Source organism: Diorhabda sublineata, chromosome 4, assembly GCF_026230105.1.
Source record: "Diorhabda sublineata isolate icDioSubl1.1 chromosome 4, icDioSubl1.1, whole genome shotgun sequence".
Lineage (NCBI taxonomy): Eukaryota > Metazoa > Arthropoda > Insecta > Coleoptera > Chrysomelidae > Diorhabda > Diorhabda sublineata.
In genome coordinates this window covers 5366505-5389774 of record NC_079477.1, presented here as the reverse complement: position 1 = coordinate 5389774, position 23270 = coordinate 5366505, and the positions used below count along the sequence as shown (strand labels likewise).

The 23270-nt window shown below is 30.7% G+C and overlaps 2 protein-coding genes across 2 annotated transcripts; one reads left to right on the top strand and one right to left on the bottom strand.

Annotated features, from left to right (window-relative positions):
* Positions 1-919: 919 nt before the first annotated feature.
* Positions 920-9224, bottom strand: LOC130442735 (CCR4-NOT transcription complex subunit 9). Its single transcript, XM_056777082.1, has 6 exons — positions 8818-9224; positions 8626-8763; positions 8382-8559; positions 6279-6473; positions 5137-5228; positions 920-4418 (listed from the first exon to the last, which is right to left on the bottom strand). Exons 1-6 carry the CDS (start codon positions 8928-8930, stop codon positions 4241-4243), a joined length of 894 nt encoding a protein of 297 aa, XP_056633060.1. The 5' UTR covers positions 8931-9224; the 3' UTR covers positions 920-4240.
* A 791-nt stretch (positions 9225-10015) lies between these two features.
* Positions 10016-22113, top strand: LOC130443158 (E3 ubiquitin-protein ligase MIB2). The gene is made up of 14 exons (XM_056777657.1): positions 10016-10367; positions 11096-11263; positions 11737-11908; positions 12083-12198; positions 12344-12529; positions 12712-12857; positions 13077-13292; positions 14720-14894; positions 15115-15404; positions 15661-15886; positions 16495-16761; positions 17155-17435; positions 17935-18142; positions 19107-22113. Exons 1-14 carry the CDS (start codon positions 10310-10312, stop codon positions 19535-19537), a joined length of 2940 nt encoding a protein of 979 aa, XP_056633635.1. The 5' UTR covers positions 10016-10309; the 3' UTR covers positions 19538-22113.
* Positions 22114-23270: the final 1157 nt, after the last annotated feature.

The following is a 23270-nucleotide window of genomic DNA, read 5'->3' as shown; positions in this document are numbered from 1 at the left end:
ACCTTTACTTAAATTTTTATTTTCATCCCTAAAATCACAGTAACCAATTCCTCCCGCAACTATGGATAAAACTATCTGTTAAATGTTAGATAAGTTTTCTATTTGAATTAATATCCTTGTTATTTTGCAATTGTGATTGGCGAGGGCCATCAAAGTTTACGTGGGCATCAGGAGCCAAATCTGTTTATACTTTCTTATTATTAATATAAAGTTCGTTCTATATTTGCAAAATGTGCATTTACATGTTGAAACAGACACGTAAATGCATATTCACTGTTGATACCCAAGTTATGAACCATTTGTACAAAATTCTTGAAATATATAACAAGTGGGGATTGCATCTCCCACCCTTAGATAGGAGGGGATATCGATAAGTCAGGGTAGTCGTAAAGACGAAGTTGTAACAAGTCTTAGTTCGATCGTTAGAAGTATAATCAATAAACAAAGTACTAACTAAATACAGCCCTCATTTTAACACAACAGTCCTTTGAATACAACCGACATATGTTTTGTCTAGTGAGAAAAATCTCTATTTAAGTCAGTGGTTCTCCTCATTGGTCCACGCCCCACAGAGCAGCTCTGAAATGGACTCGACACAAATTTTCCCTTTAACAAAATATGGCTAAACATAATCCTTATCATTTCAACAAATCGGTCTTTCGAATAAAAGCAACACCTTTTCCATATTTGGTACAGTAATCGAATTAGGGGAAAGCTCATAGGCTTAACATTCTAGAACGCCTTTATCGTCAGTATTTCCGCTTGTTCGTTCCACCTGTGTAGATGCTACTTTTATAATTGACAGGTTCTTTTTATCAGTATATCAGTAATGTAATATTTTTATTCCAACGTAATATCTCACAGATTTACTTTTCATCTATTTGCTATCACTGGTGGAGAGGCTTAATAATACAATACGTCAGACATACACATTTATTGAAGAATTATACAAATACATTTACCTAAATCACAAATAAATTATACAGCCTCGATTCGGGATTTAACAAAAAAATGATATGAAGTAACATATACCTGAACAAAAATATTAAAAACACATAAAAAGTCAGAAATTTTAATAATAGTATACAAAAGAAAATTAAAATGAATAAACTTGTCAGAATGGCAATTGTATTTCTCTCGTCTGCTGCAATCATACAAGATTTCAAAGTAAAGTTCCAATATAATTCAATAACATACTTCAAATTTTGACTTTTCATATTAGTTAACCCTCTACCGCATATAAACCCATACATGGTTCACCAGTTTTAATATATTTTTTTCGCGTTATATTGCACAAGCAATAACTACACGCAGGACATTCTAATTGTTATGTTGGCAATACGAAAAATTTTTGTGTTGTCTATGGTCTAACATCCTTTTGGTTATAACCTGACTTTTCTAAGCTCTTCTGTCAAATACAACTCAGTGTCTGTAAACAAATTTTTCAAAAGAGATTTTCTACATGAAAAAGACAAGTTTTGTGCGATAAAAAAATAAAACATGGTGTTGTTATTGTACTATTCTATAAACCTGTTATTTGATCCTTACTTTTTTACATATTGGGGGTTTTTGGTATGAAACCATATATGGTTTAATATGCGCTATTAATTTTTTACCGAATGGCATGAGATCGTTTTTCCTTGCTTGCAGAATGGACGGGGGACGGCTCGCTTAGTGATGATGAATTAGCTTCTCATTCTGATAGTGAATATGTTCTCCATAGACAATTTCAACATGTTAGATGTTCTCTTGTTATACCCGAATCAGATAGTGATTGCTCTGAGCACGCAGAAAAATGGAAAGTCACAACAAGATAAGGCCATTGAAATAAAATGAGTATCCAAAAAATTAAAGGCTTTTGATGAAAATAATTTTAAATTTATTGAAGCCACACAGTTACCAGAGTTTATTAGAAAAACTTGAAACACCTGCATATTTTTTCTTATTTTAATTTCTGAGGATCTGATATAAACTATCACAAACGAACAAGAAATGGAGTAACTTATTGGCAGGGTAATATTCATGTCTATAGTATAATTACCTGCCTCACGATATTATTGGAACAATACTTTAGGACGGCCACAAATTTTCGAAATTATGACATGCAATAGATTTGAAATAAAAAAAATTACACTTCCACGTCATGATAAGTTATTCAAAGTATGCCCACTTTTAGATGGCATTAGGCAGCAACTTTTACTAGTGTCCGAAGAGGAATATCTGTCAATTGATGAACAGATAACCCTTACAAAAGTTCGTCAGTTTCAGGATTTAGTTATGATTTTGATATTTTTCTGATATTTTTGATAAAAGTAATATACGACCTGAAGATGCACCAGATTTGGGTGTTCGCGGCAATGTCGTAACTAGTCTTATTGAAACAGTTCCAAGATATTTTTGGATAATTGGTTCAATAGCTCTAAGCTCCAGGTACATCTTAAGAAGATCGGACTTTTGCTTCTAGGTGCAGTGCGCCTGAGCAGAGTTCCTAATATAGATATGCCGCCAGAAAGAGTTGAAAAAACAAAAACGTGGATTTTTCATTGACGAAGATAGTGTTGGTGCCGTTACTTGGTTTGATAATAAACCGGTTAATATGCTTTCGACTTAGGTAGGTAGTGAACCAACGACGTATGTAATTGGCTTATGCAGGGCGTTGCTTTATTGGACTCTATGCTTGGGTTGTATAGAATTCATTTGAAATCCAAAAAATGGTAAAAACAGCACAGAAACAATTCAGACGTTTACATGTCTATATTTGATTTCAAGCAAGCTGTTTCAGAACACTTAGACAAATTAGGTAAAACTATAATGGCAAGAAAAAGAAGGCGTCCTGTAAATCACAGTAGAGATGGAACACCAGTTTCTTGGCAAGGAAGTCCTACTACCAAAGAAAGTGAGGTAAGTTCCTATCAGTCATCAAGATGTACCTTTATACTCCATGAGAACTGACAAAATAGACCATATACCTGAATGTATGAAAAAACGACAAAAATGTCAATTTCGTGGCAAAAAAACTTACACAAAGTGTAACAAATGTTAACGAAACTGTTTATTTATCATCGTGTCATAATTAAAATTATTGTAGTTTTTATTTTATACTAAACACCTCAATTTGTATTTGTTTCTTCATTCTTCATACGAACCTATATATGTCTGTACTTTTTTTATTAAAATTTGTTTTGGGTGCATACGAACCCCTATACGACCTTTATTGTTTTTTTGTTTATGTAAGTAAATTTTTTTAATTTTCTTTTTTGTAGTAAATTTTATTTTCAAATAAAGCCTAAACAACCATCAAATATTCAAATACAATCAAGTAGAGGGTTAACATGAACTTAGTTTTGGGATTAAAATATTTTACAAAATGAAAATTCATTTTAGAAAGCTATGAATTAGACACACAGGTTTAAGTTGTAATCTTCAAGTGGTTTCTGATTTTCCTTATAGGGTACATTCCACTAAGCACCCAATCACTCTCACGGCCACTATCTTTCCCGAACCAGAGCGTTATAATTGTAAACCCAAGTGGAATGGCTTGCAAGGCGTTTTGAACGTTGAGATAAATATTAACGAATAAAATAAATCGAAAGCTTTAAGAGGTTATGTTATAATTTGTAAGTTATTGAATTTTTATTTGAGTGTTTAACTGATTAATAGTAAAATGAAAATATCTTTTGGAGTTCCAGTAAAATATTTGGTGGTGTCTCATAAAAATGCTTCAAAAGTATTCTCATAGTTGCAATCTGGGTAGCTCACTTCGACCCACCTCCCGACAAGGGTCGACCTGAAGTCATGAGTGAAGTTCTAGCCGCGACGATATGTGGAACGCCTAAAAGAGTATTTCAGGCGCCGTGAATGCTTAGTGGAATGCACCCCTAGAAGTATCTATTGTAAACGTTTGATAATGTGATTATTTAAATTAAATGAAGATTTCCAGTTATTCTCATAATAAATTATAGATGCTTGGAACTTCACTATTTTAGTTCCCTAATATTTTATAAATTTTCAATAATCAACTGAAAACCTAACATATAAAAAGTTTTAGAGTAAAATATATTTTTCACGGTTAACAATTCTTTTGTGAATATCATACTTAATAATCTTTTATATTATGTTCATTTTGCAAACTTTATATTTTCAATAACTATTTTTAGATGTACAGTTGTCTTGTAAATTTGGTTACACAGCCGTTTCATACAAGTTTTCAGATTATTTACCTTCCCAACAATCTTATATACTATTGAGAAGTTAATGGGGACATTCCAACTTGTCTTGGATCAGTCGCAGCTGTTGTTTCCAAATTTTTCAATAACTGGGCTAACCAATGTGTCGTAGATTTATCTTCTTGAAGGCATACATTGAAAGTATTATCTCGCAATTGATCAGGAAGACATTGTCTAAGAGCTTCTCTAGCCCTACAACAAATATATATTTCCAAAAATAAATAACATACATTAGTAGCCCATCCTTACGTTGCATAGATAGTAGAGCTTTTTATATTTGGTCTGTCATAGATTCATATCTCTCGTCATATGAGTCAGATAAATGAATTAGATTTAAATGTGATATAATATCTTTACTACTTGAATTATATCAATATTCTATTATGTGAAAATTCAAATCTAGACAAGGTCTTTTTGGTTAAGGTATATGGTCATTAAGGAATCGAGGGAAATGAGGAGGCCAATATACTTACCAGAAAAATAGTACAAAAACCTTTTAATAAGGCACAATCTTTCTGTTCTAAAGAAAAACGCAGCCTCAATGAGGTCATATCCAAATACTAACTTGTTTTTTTGTTTGGTTTGATTTCATTTCACCTCACTACTTACATAAATATTATTTAATGCTTCTAAATGTTTTTGATTTTAGACCTTTTCTATTTTAAAAAAGCTAATTTTATAATAAAGCATTAATATATCAAAAGATCTAAGAAATAACAAAATTAAAAAAATGAAAATTTTTAAATGATTATGAAAATGATTACAATTATTATTTGGTAACTAAGAGAAATTTTGGTGTGCATAATGCATATGGTATTGAATGAATGACATTATCAAATCAAAGTTACAAATTTAAAAAAATGAATTTCCAAATTAGAAATATATTGAGCACAAGAAAATATAAGCTTACCTTGGATTATCTGATAACCGAAGATAACACCTTACAACATGTTTTAATAGCCTAGCTGAAGGTTCTTTGGCAAGAGATATAACCATTTTACCCTAAAATATAGATAGTCACTAAAGACATTGTAATTGGATTAATTATTTATACGTATTCCTAATATTATTATTTCCTGGAATTTCTGGACCGTTGGTAATATCCATTCTGACCATATTGTATATATAAATGATACAGAGATCTGAAGTACTACTATTAGAATAGAATATTTACATATAAAAGTTTTTTTATAAACCTACTATCACTACATTCAATCAGTACTTATCTTGGAACTATACCTAAATATATACTTTCATTAGTAGTATAAATAAGTGGTTGTTTGTTATGTAGTACAAGTATGTTTGGGCTGATATCCTGTGATATAATTCCTCACTTTTTTATGATAATTTGTATATAAAAATAAGAATTTAACAATGATACTGTTCACTGTAGGCACTTATTTGTTCTTCAACAGAATTAACTTAGACATCTTTAGACTGAAACTCATAATCTCTAGGTGAAATTTGGCCACTCTCCTCCATAACTGGATTCCATAAGTCCATATTAGCTTGAAAGCGACTTAAGTTGGAGTTTCTGGAACTGTTGTTGACATTAATACTGAGCACACTGTTTACAGTACTACTACACCAACACTCACGATTACACTGTCTGACGCACGTTTCAATATCCAAGTTATCATCTTCAGAGACCAAAGGTAAACAGTTTACCTTAAACAGTGTGTCAGTATGAAGGAGACTTTGTGAACTAGGACTTTATTTTACAACAATATTTGGATTTCCATCCTAGTAGCCAGTAGTATTTGTCGAATTTGATTCCCAACTGTTTCCTTTTAGTAACGATATGTGTTTTCCAGGTGAGTTCTTTATATGAATACCCAAGTATAATACACATTATATTTTGTGAAGGTGGTTTCGATGCCAAACCTTATCAAAAGCTTGCCTTAAATCTAGTAAGATACAATAATCACAATAGCTTTGTTCTTCAACACACTAGGTAAATAAATTAAATTCATTAACTAACATTAACTTCAGTAACTGAAAAACATATCAAATAAATTTTTTGTATACCTAATACAAGAATAATCTACTTACCAAAATCATAGCTACATGACTAAACCTATCATATGTTTGACAAATGTAGGACAATCCACTATCATCTAATAATATCTTTTGTAAAATAAAAGTTGCAACAGTCTTACTAAGTTCAGAACCAGATTCCATAATTCTTAAGCACAAAGGAATTATTTCTGTGGTTAATAAGAAAGTTATCACCTCTTGTTCATCCGTCTGAAAAAGGAAATTTATTAACCAACTTTATTTTTAGCATATCACAATATTGAAAATATAAGATAAACCTAACTTTAATAACTAAAAATGTGTACTGATATTTTTCCAATACCTTTCTAATACACTTAATGTAATTTTGTAATTATATTAAAGAGGTGGCTGGTAAGAATTTGCTTCAAAATCAAAATATGTCTATATCAAAGGGCCAAAGTATGGCTCATTGTATGGGTTTAATCCACGTCGAAAAAAGTCCGAGAAATGAATGGTACCAGAGACTTAATAAGGTGTCGCGAATAATGCCTATGAGAAACCTGGCGAAATTCCAAGGGCACTGCGAGAGCAGGGACTATGACAAAACCTCTTTCTCTCCGATGGCTCTGAGCTAACAGAGACCACGAAACCTACGACCCCCAAAATATTGGTTTCTACTGAAGTCAAAGCATTGACTAGTGCCTTTGATAAGACCTCGCTGAAACGCCGCAACATCGGTATTATGGAGAAAAAATGAGAAGGTCAAGGGCGCCGAGACGGCTCAGGGCTTTAACGGCCTCGTATCCTAAGGTTAGCCCGGCTTCCATCCTCCTACACCCAGTGCTTTCTGCCTGGAGGTCCAGACAAAGCCTACTAAGAAGCCAAGACCCTCTGGTTCAACACTTATCAAACAATGAGTTAGCTCTAGAAGCTGTAAAACTGCATCTACAGTAAGGTTCGGTACTAGCTGCGTGATATTGGAGGAATGAATGAATCTGCAGCTGACCGATACCAGCTTCACGCAAAATTGGTGCTGGATTTTATTGATGAGGTGACTGAAGCCATCATGTGGCCTCCATTCGACAATGGAACCAATCCACCGCAGTTTCTCCCTCTTCAACTGGTTATTAATCTTATCCTAATTTGATGAAAGGTTCAGGCAAACACGCCTGAATGGGTCTTAAAGGACATTAGCCTTTGGTATGTAATTTTAAATATGGCATGACTGGCCTATCAGAAGGCTTATGTGTTCAATGGCTCTTGTCTATCCACAATTCTACTATGAACTACAAATATAAAATTTGGGTGATGCCCAAATTCCACTAGGTGTTTGTATGTTACGATTAAGTTATTGTGGTATCAATATTATAAAGACTAGAGTTTGTTAGTTTGGCTGAAAGCGAAATGTCAGAAGCTATTGGTTCTGATGGATACACTTTTCTAGTGTTGAATAGCCTCTTTGATTGAAAGACCAAATGATATTAAGAACACACTAGGTCAAATTGGAGTGAAGTATAAATCAAAAATGTTGTGGAAAGGTTTACGTAAATGTATTCTTTTTGGCATATTGGTAATGTTGCTTTTCAGGTTGCCAATAATTAATGATAATTTTAGGAAATACATGTATTACCAGGCACACAATTAGTTCTTTTAATTTTAACAGGAAACAGACAGATTATAAGCTCAACTTTATAATATTTGTTGTGCAATTGAAGAAACCTATTGAAACAGTACAACAAAATCTTACTCACCTGAAATGTGGAAGGGAATTTAAGGAATTTCAGCTTCATCTGCATTATATATGACAGGATATACTTAATTTCTTATTGGTTGTTAAGGGAAAACACAATCAATTATATTTTGTTTGTCTACAAAACTATCTAAAGAAACTAATGATTTTCCAAAATTTATAAAGGTATCCTTGTTAAAATAGTGCCAACTGTATTAAAAACAAATTTAGAATATTTGTCAATTGCTAATCAAAATGAAATATTTATATTTTTGAAACTAGACATTTTCAAAGCATAATGGAAAAAGAGGAAAGTTTCAAAATAAACTGGCATTTAAATAAAGTACTGGGAAACAAAGATACAAATAGTAAGTGAAATTAATTAAGGTTAGTTGATAAATATGTTTCTGCACAGAAAATATACATACCTTTACTAAAGCTCCTATAACTCCTAAGCTTGTTAGTCTTAAGTATTCAAATGACCTGGTCTTTGATGAAGTGTGTAAAAATGGATATAAAAATAAAGGAACATGGGCGAGTAAAAACTGTGACCTAGTTTCTGAATGTGAAGCTACACACTGAAGAAGAGCTAAAGCATTGCACACCCTACAAAAAAAACAAAAGAAGATATATATGTATATAATAAGTGGAAGCAAACAAATTGAAGCTCACCTATTAGACTGATGTGCAGTAAGAGTTGGTGGGTTTATTGCGGGATAAATATTAATAATTTCTTGTAATAATGCAGCAGTTGTGCCAAAACTATTCCACAGCATGGGTGCTAAATCCGGCACTACCTCCCTTTTTTTACTAAAATATTTTAAAGTCAGATTGTATTGTATTTAACTAAATATAGTATTTTACCTTAATTCTAAAAGAGCATTTTCTCTAGTTTCTGGATTTGTGAGTTCCAGAATCCACATATAAACCCTTTCACGTTCAACTGTTTGATTTGCTGGGCTTGGTTGTGCACTCATTTTTAAAATGTTCTTAGATGTTAGTAGGTATACCTTAGTTTCAATGTAAAATTTTATACAATATAAACATTAACTAATAATCTTAACCTAAACCAAACGTAGTATACACCATGGAAAACCTTTATAATTAGTATTTATATGATTTGCGTACACCATCTACAGAAAATTATCACAGAATAACAAACTTAAATTAATTATTCTAATGAATTGTGTTGACCTATAACATAGATAAAACGAAAATTGAGCGTAAAACTATCTTGACTATAATGACAGTTGACATTACGTAAGTCGCTTGGAATTATTTTGACTTTTCAGAAACTATGATCTGGTTAACACGATCACTATCTGAAAGTTTCGGAAATCTTAGACAAGGAAAGTCGGAAACTAACCTGGATAGTATATAAGATGTAACTACCTGATAACTTCTCAATAATAATTATTAAAACACCTAAATCTATAACACAACTGAGACCTATAAATACCGATAAACTAAAAGTTATAAATTAATGTAGGAAACTATGTAATGAAAATAAAAGGTTTATTTAGGTTGTGTTTTGAATTTGAAATTTCCACCGAAAACTAATGCGACATTCGAAAGCTCGTTCTAGACTAAGATCCACAATCAGCTGATAAGCGATGTATTTAATCACAAAACATAACCCAGGGGATGTTCGGTAATTATAGTTTTCCAAATCCATTAATCTTCGCATACATGTAATACTTCTATATGGACAGTTTCTATAAATGGAAGTTGTTCCTACTAAGGAAGACAGAATGATAAAGCTTTTTCTATCCTCCGAGGTCCCAGCTAGGTTCTGGGCATTCTCATCTTTGTCATTTGTCTATGTTAGTATGAGACAGGTATTGAAGTTGAGGAAACTTTTACCAAATTCCATTAAATTATAACAATAAAAAGTTATACGCATAGCTTAAAAATATATTATGGTTTGATATATAATTTATTTTTGTTGAGAAATCTTAATATTTCAAAATATTGACGCAATTATAATAACAGTAACTCACAAACCGGTGATTTGCGATGTAACTACAAAGAGTTAAAACTAAAAGAAGACGAATGTTTTGACAGTTAATTTTTCACAAAAGAAATGAATTCTGTTTTCTTTTGTAAAGAGTTTGTGTCGTGTGCTTTTTATTTTGTATTTTAATTGAATTCATCTTAATGATAAGGGTGTATACTGGAATTGAAAACTCTTTTTGTAAATGCATTATTAGAAACATCATTGTTTGTTGCTTATCTAGATTTTTTATTTAATCGATATGACTTGATTGCTTTAAGCTGTACGCTAGATAAACTTACCCTTTCATATAATTATGTAAATTATATAGTGTCGGTTAGTTTATTTCATTTTTGATTAATAATGTTAACGCCTGGTGTGAGGATAGTTAGGGGACCAGATTGGTCATGGGGAAATCAAGGTAAATAATACTTTTGATTTATTTGATAGTTTTTTACATTTATCTCAGGTTTAAATATATCACATAAATTCACTAATTCACTTTTTATTATATACATGAAATTTAATTAATTGCTATTTTCCTGTATAATACTCATACAACTTTATCATGTAGCTTCCATAAATTGTTTATGATTCATCTACTATTTTAATCCATTTATGTAAATACAAACACATAATGAGTAATTTTGGTTATAGACTATAACCATAGCTGTATACATACTGTATGTGTTGCATCAGTGTTGATTTGTCACAATAATAAATTGCTGGTTTTTTATTTATCCCATTGAGAGGATTTTGTTTTTATTCAATTATTACTTTCAGTACTTAATGGTATTATTGCTTAAAACGAGAGAAATTAAACATTTTCTTACAAATAATGGTTTCATATGTTGATTCTTATCATTGTATCTATAAAGTATACAATCTTTAAAGGGAAAAGTGTCTATGAGAGATTGAAGTCACATACTTATTCAATTCTGATCTAAAGTTTATAATCAATAAACGATGATTGATCAAAACAATTTTGTTTTTTTTATTGATATTGATTATAGTAATTTTAAAATGAAAGCAAAATGATATACAAACATTGAAGAATATGAAACTAATCAGTTACATTGGGGAGCATGTTTAACTAGAAAATCTCAAAAAAATACATTTTTTAACCAGTTTTTGTATATATTTTTTTAGATGGTGGTGAAGGTCATGTGGGAACTGTTTGTGAAATAGGCAAAGCAGGTACTGTAGGTTCTCCTGAAAGGACAGTAGTTGTTCAATGGGATAATGGTACTAGAACAAACTACAGAGTTGGATATTTATCAAAATATGATCTTAGAGTTGTTGATAATGCACAAATTGGTAAGCATATAATATCCAGGAACTTTGGCCATTTTATTGAAGAATAAAGTTTACATAATTAACAATAGTATATGAAATCATTGAAGTTACTGAAAACTATTTTTTTGTGACCTTTTATTTATGTATATGTTCAATTTCAGTAATTCAGCCATATAAAACAAATATCAATATATTTATATTCATTCATTATTATATTCTACCACTAGATGTAATGTAATGGTGAGATCTTTTATTTGATCTTTATCAAGGCTAAAATATATAGTACACTAACATCAATGTTTGAGTTATAAAGTACAATATATTTTAAGTCTTGATGAAGATCAAATAAAAGATGAAAACATTGGCATTTTAAAAAACTCTTAGAGAGTTTTATTTTGACACCTCAACACCATTCGAAATTAACATATAAGGAAAATAGGCTTGAAATTTTTTTGACACCTACATAATAAAATCCTTATTATTCATATTTTTAGGTGTTAAACAACCAAATATCATTTGTGACGGTTGTAGCGGACAAGGTATAAGTGGAATGAGATATAAATGTGCTATCTGTTATGACTACGACCTTTGTTACATGTGCTATCATGGAGATAAACACAATACCACTCATACTTTCAAAAGATTTGACTCAGTGACATCTTTGGGGTAAGTAACTTGAAGATCAAAGTTTATGGCTGTATTAGTCATTTTGATTACCAAATATGGAAAAGAGTGGTATATATGAAATTAGCTATAATGATCCAGTTTAAAGAGCACATGGTTTATTTAAAATATGGATGGTATTTTGTGTAGTACAATAATTGAAATGCACTTTTTTAGAATTGATTTACCTCCAAGATCAGAAGGGAGAAAATGTGAGTTAAGAGGTATATTTGTTGGAGCTAAAGTTGTAAGAGGATATAGTTGGGAATGGGGAAATCAAGATGGAGGAGAAGGTATTAAAATAATTATATAAATACTAGAAAATAAAATTTTGCATCCAATTTAAGGAGCATGTATAAGTAAAAATACTTCATATATACAAATTCGACAATATTTTTTTGACAAATGGAAAAATTGATGTCACCAAATTTGTTTTAGGAAAAATAGGCGTTGTCTTGGATATACGTGGTTGGGACAATGAAAGTAGTAGATCTGTAGCCAATGTGAGATGGTATTCGGGCTCTACCAATGTATATAGAATAGGTCATAAAGGAAATTGTGATATAAAATTTGTAGAATCTGCTTCTGGTGGACAGTACTATCCAGAACATCTTCCTATACTAGGTACGTTCAATTGTTATAATATTTTTCAATTTATTCTGGATTGAGTTATTGACAACAATGCAATTGAATTTCTCGCATCTTGAAAACAATGTATCCCTCTTTGCTTCGAACACATTTTCACAAAAAGAAGTTGTAATTTTTATGTGAATAATAAAACTAAATCTCAATTATTAATATTTTAGGCCAAAATGTAGATCCTGTAGTTCGACCAGGTAGATCTGGTCCTTGTCCATTTACTGTAGGTGATAAAGTACAAGTAAATGCTTCTGTAGAGCAGCTCAAAGCAATGCAACAGGGTCATGGTGGCTGGAATCCCAGAATGGCAGAGGTAATTTTTTTAAAAAATAACTAGTGAAATATCTAAATGATAAATGAGCAATTTGACTATCACTAAATACTGAAGACCTAACTTCGTAATCAAAATGAGCATCTGACAGTGTAATTATAAGAGTTAGTGTAGAGGTAGTAGCAAACAGGATGGTCTTTTTGAATATCACCAATGGTTTTGGAAATACCAACTTAATTTGACTATTATTTGATTTTTCAGTACATCGGAAAAATAGGTACAGTGCACAGAGTAACTGATAAAGGTGATATAAGAGTCCAGTATGAAGGGTGTAATAATAGATGGACATTTAATCCCATTGCTTTGAATAAAGTGAACAGTTTTGCAGTTGGAGATGTGGTTACTCTAATAACTGACGTTGAAAAAGTAAAAGAACTTCAAAAAGGACATGGAGAATGGATAGAAATTATGAGAAATGTAAGAGTCATTTCTATTAGTACTATAAAATTTAAAAATTGCTTGTATCTTATGTCTGTGGTTTTTTTAATTGTTGCCTGTATATTAAAGAATTCAGACAGTTTGGGGAAAACTATCTAAAATTCTAATAAAAGTATCGATAATAATATATGAATCAAAATTTTTAGAAGTACGCCTGGACTATTTTTTAATTACCAAATTTCCTTTGAATATAAAAGGATTTACCAGCAAATATGTGCTAATAATACAATAGAAAATGGTTTTTATAACCAACATTGATCGAAGACTCCCTAGATATACACCTCCTATACATTTTTATTTGGGACTCAGAAATGTGGCCATTTCCTACCAATGTGAACATCCTCGACTAATTATTTTACAGATTCCTGTAACTTGTTATTTAGCATATAGAAGTTGCCTATTGTAAATTTTATCTGAGTGTCTTATATATTCAATACTATTAGTATGTTGGCATCAAATAAAAATAGGACCATGGGAGGACTCATGAATGAACGAATAGGGATGGTTCTAAGCGACGTTTTATTCAAAAATAGACTACTATTGTAGCTAATAGACCAATATATAAAGTTTTTGAAGTGTCAGTAGAAGTTGGACGCTAATTATTTATAGCACTTGTTGAAATCATATTTGATATTTCATTATTTTTGATAATAAATTTAGAAACGCTTAGCTTTAAATCTGATTATTCATTTTTTATTATTTCTTTAGGTGATTCTTGTATTGCCCAGGCAACTAAATTTATATTATTGAATTTTAAATAATATGGATATAATTATATTCCTTTTAAAACAATCGATACATTGGTTACCCAAGCAGACATGTAATGTGTAACTGGAGGGAATACTGTAAAACAATAGAAATAAACAACAAACTAGTTTGAAATTCGAATATCAAATAAGACCTGAATTGGGAATGAAAATTTAATTCAAAGTACGTTCAAGACTGTAGTTTTTGTAATAAAATCAAATTATGATTTTTATTAATATTCCTTTTTAAAAAAGTACTATATCGAGGAGATAGAAATAAATGCAAACGGTTCCATTTAAAAAATTATTCGATTTAGAAATTTGTGGCAAAAAAATTTATTACCAGAGGGGCTAGAAGAAGATTGTGGAAAATATTTTTAGTTTCACACCTTGTAAGTTATCAAAACAGCTAAGCTTTATTCCAGTCAACTACTTAATAACGAAATTTTCTTCTGCAAGTCTTTAACGGTACACTGCACAGCAACCTGGTACAAAATAAAGCTAAAATTTGGAAACATTTTCTAAACCTTGAAGAGCTTGGAGAAATGTGTTTTAATACCATGTCCTTTAATGAACAAACGTTTTTAAATATGTCTGAAAACCAACCAATTTGCTCTAAGTAGATTTTATTAAATGATCATATTTTGATTTATATTTTAGTCTTTGGGAAAGCTTGGAAAAATTTTAAAAGTATATTCAGATGGTGATTTGAGAGTTCAATTAGAAGGACATGCATGGACTTTACATCCCCAGTGTGTTAGAATAGTACCAGGAAGTGCTGCAGAATTGGCAAATACAATGCATGCAGTACAAAATCAAAGACAGGAACCATCAAGTAAGACTTTACTTATGATTAAAAATATACATTAAATGTTGAGTCAACAACAAACTCAATAAGATACTCAATTTAAATTTTTTTATGAAATATGTAGATATACTTGTTAACTTTGCTCTTCATGGTATAACCAGTACATTGTAGCATAAAACTAATTTTCACTGTAACAACCTAAACATACCAAATACAACTGCCATATGTGATTTATATTTCCTTTTAGTACAATGGTCTCCAAACCAACAAGCAGATGGTCTTAGTAATGGATTAGCAGATCAACTTGTACGTGCAGCAGCTCAAGGACACTCAGATGCAGTTCAAAGGTTACTTGAAAATGCACCTCGAGAGACTGTAGATGCTAGAAGTAGTGGAAAGACTGCATTGCAGGTAGCCGCACATCAAGGCCATGCACATGTTGTTGGATTATTATTGAAGTTTGGAGCATCAGTTAATGCTAGTGATAATGACGGAGATACTTGTCTGCACTATGCTGCATTTGGAAATCAACCAGAGGTATGTGCAAACAATTCAATAAAATATCCAAAATTTTAATTTCTTATTACCTGCAGCTAAATTATATTTTCAAAGTAATTAAAACCCTTTAAACTTTGAAAGAGTAAAAATCTGCTATATTTTCAATATTGTTCATTGTAATATTTTGAAACACTACAAAGCATTTAAGATTCTATCTTACCTCTAAGGACTAGTCAGTGCTAATTCCACAAATTTAAACCCAAATAAAATAGTTACATTTTTCTTTTATACACAGGTGTTAGATTTGTTAGTTAAGACTGGTGTTGAAGTAAATGCTGCCAATCGTAGTGGATGTACTGCTTTACATATAGCCGCTCACAAACAACCTGCCAAATGTATACAAATATTATTAGCTGCTGGTTCAGATCCAAATTCTATTGATCTCTATGGAGACACTGCCCTTCACGATGCAATAGGAAAGGATAATTTCCAAGTAATTGAATTGTTATGTAAAGCTCAAGGTAAGAGAGGAAAATACATAATAGTATTTTTTATATTGTTATATTGGCTACAACCCTAGTTTGATACCATATGGGTTTCAGTTGTTATGTTTAGATATTTCAAAAGTACCGAATCTAAAAATAATGCACTTTTATATTAGCATTCAGTTAATTTATATTGAACATAGTCACTTTTAGTTAATTATCATACTAATCTTTCTTTATATTTCTCATTTGTTTTACTTAAAATTGACTTTATAGTACAGTAAAATTAGAGAATTCATAATAAGAGATAAGAAGCTGATCTTGTTGAACTGTAATCATTTTCGTTGTGATAAAATTCCTGCACTTTCTTTCTTGGGGTTACTTTACAATGGAATAGTATTAACTTGCCTGACACCAACTCCAGATTTTCTGAAAGTTTTGAATAACGGAGGTGTATACTAGGTTCATTCTAAGGTTGACTCGTTTTTTTGTTCAGGTGTATCAATTTTATTATTTAAAATTAATGGGTCATACAGGTTTAAAAATGCTGATAATATAGTGATATCAAAACTATTGATATGAAAGCATCTTAAAATATATAAATATATTTCGGTTGATTTAAATAGATTCATGTTCTCTCATAGGTACGGATTTCACGCTTCGAAATAAGCGTGGCTTCAACGTTTTACATCATGCCGCCTTAAAAGGAAAAGCTTTTGCTACCAGAAAATTACTCTGCGTAGCAAGGCAGTTAGTAGATGTTAAAAAAGATGATGGATTCTCAGCGTTACATTTGGCAGCTTTAAACGGTCATAAACATGTCGTGGAAACTCTTGTTAGAGTAGGTCAGGCAGATATAGATCTAAGAAACAATAGAAATCAATCAGCATTGTTGTTAGCTGTTAGCCAAGGTATGTAGAATACTCTCATACTCCATAATTCTAAATTTAAGGCAACTAAAAAGTTTAGGTTTGGTACTAATTAATTATTTTCAAAGGTCCTTTTTCATCATAACATATTAGATTTTTATTTGTTTTTATAAGTATAATCGTTTATTTTGTTTTTATTTTTATGAGATAAATATTTGGTTTTATTTTTATTAAAAACCATAATTTCTAAATTTAATATAGAACCAATTTTCTATCCATCTTCTCCTAACCCCATTATTTACATGATAAGATAGTCTCGTTTAGCGCTGTTCACATAGAACATATTCTATGCATTGAGCAGGGTCTCACTGTATATATATTTACTACTATTTTAGTACTATTTCCAGTTATAAAAATGATTTTTTTTATTTTAAGGCCACTGTGGAGTTATAGAATTACTGATAAGACTGAATGCCAATATAAATGCCAAAGATGAAGATGAAGATAATGCTTTACACATAGTACTTACAAAACGCAATCATTTAACTGGAGAAGCACTAAGGGAAGATAGTCCAGGTATTCACTCAATCTACAAAAATCTCGGACATCTACAAGAATATCGTTTAGCTATTACTATAGCATGTTTTCTTGTACAAATGGGAATTGATTTAGATGCTCCCAATAGTAAAGGACAAACTGCATTAAGTTTGTTACAGGTATTGTTAATATAAATTTGTGTTTTCATAAGAAACAGTTTTATTTTTAATTACAAGCTAATTGACCAGAAAAACATTGATGTTTTTGAGAGATATATTTCAATCCTCACAATTCCTCTCAATATTTGTCATTGTCAAATTTTGTACTATCGTAAGTTTTAATTAAAAACCTACATAAAAATATTTCTAGAAATGTTTACAAGCACCCGAATTATCTATGTACTGCTTAACTTTCAATTATCTATGTACTGCTTAACCTTCAATTATCTATTTTTACATCAATTCTAGATCTCTAAATTTAAAATAAAAAATTAACTTGACCTTCTCTTGTGAGTCTGGAAAATAGGTAGTTTGTGATATCAGCTTAAATTTTTTGTCCCTTGGGGCAGTCTCTATTTTATACAATTCTGCATTCAGCATATGAATTCCTGAACTGCTTAACTAAAACTACAGGTATAAAACTTTATGAAGCATATTTTTTGCTCATGTATTATTTTAGGATGAACATTTACAAGAATTAATCAAAAGTTATAAACCAGTAGCTGATGATAATAATCAAATAGATATTAATCAACAAGATATGCCAAATTTAGAGAGTTTAACTGTAGCAGATGATCAAAGAGAAGGATATAATCTTACAGACACTCCTACAAAAATTAATCCCACTTCTGAAGGTAGTAGAAGGAGCAGACAAAAGATAGACAGAGGTGAGTCGATTTGTTTGTAAATTGGCTTTTCTGTCAATGTTCAATTTATTTTCTCTGTGGAAGAAATTTAGAAATGTGCCTGATCGTAAGTCGATTTATTTATTATTTGTAACATACAAGACAAACACTGTCTATACTTTAGAAATTCAAGTATATCAAGTTATAAAAAAAGTTCTATCTAGGAAGTATTGTATGTATGTATTTTGTTGCTTCTTCATTAATTGGAAGTCATCAATCATTGCCATTTAAGAACATTTTAATGTACCACTGGTGGACTTTCCATTCCAAATATTGTTCTTATCATGTTGTTTGTTTCCTTTTTACCGATAGCGCCATACAAAATTTCGACGGATCAAACTTAGAGTAATAAATCTGAAAGCACAAAAATCAGTTACACACTTACTGGTTTTAATGTTGTACAATTCCTCATGAAATATTTTCCCTGCTTGCCCTTATGAGACATCTTCATGGAACGTATTGATATGATCTTATCAGTCAAAAAAAAACTTATTTTGTGTAGAAATATGGTGCGGCAATAAAATTCGGTAAAATAGACACACAATTAAAAGTTTTAGCCAAACAACAAATGGAACACTAATTTTGCTGGAATGTGTATACCAAGCAAATTCAAATACATGGAATGTAATGATCAACTTGTGATGTTTGGAATGCAATACATCAAATTGACATTAAAGTAGTAGTACTTGATGTAAAAGTATAAAAATGTTAATTTTTCTTTACAAGGAGCCATGACAAAGGTTCTTATATTTACTAAAGTAGCTGTTGTTTAATGAAATAGGGAAGATGGAAAATCTGATTAAACTTCTAATATTGATTATTATAAAGTTTCATAATAAATACATTTTTTTATTAATATACCTAAAACTTTGGGGTCTGTCATAATGGGGAATAACTTTGAAAATACTTTATTCAATAATAATTTTAACATTTTTTTTATTTTCAGATAAAGTCGGCACTTCTCAAGACAACCGTACGGCCAACTTAATTCCCAACAAACCAGTCGAGTGTCTAGTTTGTTCTGAACTATCAGAAGAAAACGTCCGATTAGAACCGTGTAATCACAAACCGGCATGCGAGGATTGCTCTTCAAGAATGAAAAAATGTTTGCAATGCAGCCAGCCCGTACAGAAACGCGTCACCAAAGATGGTCGCGTCATACCGGCAAAAAGTCGACAACCTAGTGCAGAACGCATGCGCTATTTAGAATGTAAGATACAAGAAATTGAAGAGAGTCATGCATGCAGTATTTGTATGGAAAGGAAAAGAAATGTGGTATTTTTGTGCGGACATAGCACATGTTCGAAATGTGCGGACACATTGAAGATATGTCATATGTGCAGGAAAACCATTACCAAGAAGATACCTATTTATTAGTAGAGTTTTGTTAAATGAGGTTGGAATTTATTTTTACATGTAATGAACAGGAAAAACGTTGAAGATTATGTTATGAAAATAAATGGTACTCATTAAGCAAGTGTAGTATCTGAAAAAACTAGATATATTTATTTCAGCTGGTTCATAGAAATTATATTTATATAAATTTCGTTTTTTTATCAATTTTTTCTAGTTTTTCGTGATGTTGATCAACAAATAATATTGGTGATATCAATAATTTTGACCAGAAGTGAATAAAGTGGAATGGAATTTTACTAAAACTAGCTTCCTCATATATCTTTTTTTGAAATGAAAAATTTTTCATTGAGCAAACAAAATATAATCAAACTTTTATATTCTATTTCACCGATTAAATAAATAACGAAGTTCAAGACTAAACAAATTGAAAAGAAACCTTGTGCTTCATTTGTTGATTGTGTTGAAAATTAGCTGATTGTTTTTTGGGTATAATACTATAATAATACATTGATTATTAAATTTATTTTTTTTATAATCTGCAGTTTCTCTCATTTGGAAATTTCAGTTTTCGCCTTTTTTGGGGGGAACAAGGGTTTTCTAAATTCAATTTGATTGACAAATGGCCTACATAAAATCAATGTTTCAAAAATTGTCTTTTTTAAGTTCAATCTGGTATGAAATTTATTTCTGTAAGTTACATTTGATTAAAATATTGAACACCTGCCTTTCCTAAGTTTATTTTCATAAAAATTCTCTACAATCATTCTCATCAATTGACTTTCCCAAGAAACATTTGGTCAAAATTCCACTACTCTAAATTGGCTACCCATTTTTTCAAAAATTCTCTTTTTTGAGTAGTATTAGGGTCACAATTGGTATTACCTGTTTAATTGTTTTTATACTAAGATACTACCTAGATACATAAAAAATTAGAAGATAATACCTATAAAATATGACAAAATGGAGAATACAATGCCTCACACCACTAGCTCAAATCTAGATACTTAGATTGAATATCAACATATCATTATATCATGTTCTGTAACGAATGAATGTATCAGTATCTATTGTGGAATTTATAAAAATTTCATATATTCAATCATTTAATAATGAATCATTAAGTATCGTGCTTAATACGCTTTCCATACCAATTTTTTTTAAATCCTTTTAGAACAATCACTCAACATAAACTTCATGTTGCTCTTCCTATTGTATCTTTTTATATCTGTAAACAAGTAAAACAAATTAGTGATTATGGAAGGTGAGGCTTATTTCCATTGTTTTGTATATTCGCAAATATGTTTTACTCCAAACTTTGCTATCTTATATTTCCAGAATTTTTTTACTGTTTGTGGGACTATCTGATTCTACTAAGGTTTTAGTGATTGTTTATTCTTATTTGTAATATTTTAAACATCTCAAGTCAATGCTGAATCTAAAAAGTATATTTTAACCATTAAATAAAAGTTTTCCTACTGAAAAACTAAAGTAGTAATTGTGTCAATTTGAAAAACTCTATGATATTTGTATTACTTTAATAAATTTGGAAATAAATATATTGTCTCGTCAGTATCCTTATATTGATTTCAAAAGTCTTAAACTAATAAATATCATGTCAGTATTTCAAAAATTCATTTCAATAATTTATTCTTAATGAAGAGATTCGTATATATGTTACAGTTAAAACCTGTTTTCAATTAATTTTTACTTTTGACTAGGGAAAACTAGTTCTCACAAATCTCTTCAGTTGAAACTAGTTTTTACTAATCAAACTAGAGTTAACCTTTTTATTGGGTAGTGAAAACTAGTGTCAATTGAAATAAAATTTTATAGTGGGTATTATAATTTTTTTTTTGGATAATTGAATTTTAACCAACGATGTTTATATAGAATTAGCATAAATCATTAGGTCAGTCTAAATTCACTGCATGAGAGTATTTCTACCAGTGGATGGGGTCTCAGATACAACTTTATTTCTTTGCAGTGCTATCGTAAGATCCTGGAAAGAATCTTGTGTTTGTAATCGTGTTTTGAACAAAAAAACTAATATACCACGGAAGCTTATTAGAAAATTCTGACTTTTCAGTGTTCTACTAGAATAAAATTTTAAAACAATAAATTTTTCAACAGGAATCCCTGAAAAAGGTAGTCTCGACTGAAAATTATATTAAATGAGAGAAAACTTCTAAAACCTAGTATTTCCTAGTGAAAATTATTAAATAACTAGTTTTAACGCCGAGGGTACTACTTAACACTAGTTTTGACTAATGAAAACAAGTCTAAACGAAATGGGTTTGTGAAAACTAATGTTCCATTGTCAAAACTAGAATTAATTAAAAACGGATGATTTTAACTGTAACGTATATATTTGGTTCCTGTTCATTACATTAATAAATTCTGTGATATCTATAGTATGTAAAAATATATATAACGAATTTATATTATGTACTTTAATAGATATTTATTTACGTACATATATTTTTTTTTCGATATTTGAATTTTTACCAACGATATATCATAGAGGTTTATATAGAATGAGCATAAATCATTAGGTCAGTCTATATTTCAATATTAGAAAATAAAGATTTTCACATTTATAATTGTTTTATTTATTGTTGAAGGACCTGGCATACGACAATAAACAAGCTGATCATCTGCCAAAGAAAGGCAGAACAATTTCTTTCATAACATCACATCCTTTGTTACTGGTATGCTCACTGGACACTGTTTAGTAAATTACGATCTGAAGAAAATCGGAAAAACTCCTGACAACTTTTGTTGTTTCTATAAGGAACAGAAGGAAATAGCCGAGTACCACCTGTGAGTGTTGAGCTATCCATGACAATTGCTACAGTTCTTACATTCACGCTTGTTAAAACCAGATGAGGTAAGCTGCTTAACCCCAGACACTTTGCAAAACTCTGAATGGTAAAAAGTCGTCCGGGGTACGCAATAGTCAAAGCCAGACTAAATCAAGATTTTTACGCCCTACCTGATCTTATCTAAATTTTTTGAAAAACGACATATATCCTTATAAAGTTGGATTTAGGATGCTTAAATGATATTTTTGGTATGTTGTACGATAGCGGATCAATAAGTCGTGATTTTTTTAATTTCTGAGGTCTTAAATGAAAAGGTATGTATGTATGGATTTTGGGGTATCATATAAAATGCGACTCAAAGTGTCTATTGTGTTCCCCTTTCTTCCTGCGATACCGGAGAACCCAGTATTTAGAACTAATCTATTTATCCCACTCCTTTTGAAAAGGCTAGAATAGAAATAGGATAGAGATGCCCCGATAGAACTCCTGTTAGTATTCGTAGATTGTTCTTACTTAGGTTGATATATTCTACAGATCTATTTTGGTTATAGTTTCCCAGAAAAGTCTTTGCCTGTCTCAGCTCCTGTAGGTTTTCCCAATAATTAGTTTTGCTATTATCTACCTTCTTTTCCAGTGCTTTCTCTATTATTGTGTAGCTGACACCATAAAAGAGTTCTGGTCTCATGAAGAGCTTGTCTGCTCCCGCTGTAGCGAGCTTACTTATCAGCTATTTCATTTGTATGTATGTCCCGGAATCCATTATAGGGAATGAAAAGGTAATCCTGTTTCTGTCAACATTTGACAGAAATGAAAAAAAGTGAATTTCTTGTGATTTAAGCTTTTTACAAATAAAAAACCATTACTCGAACCCCGCCTAAGGCTAGGAGTATACCTATAACTTTAAAACGATCGAAGGTCTATACGTGTATGGA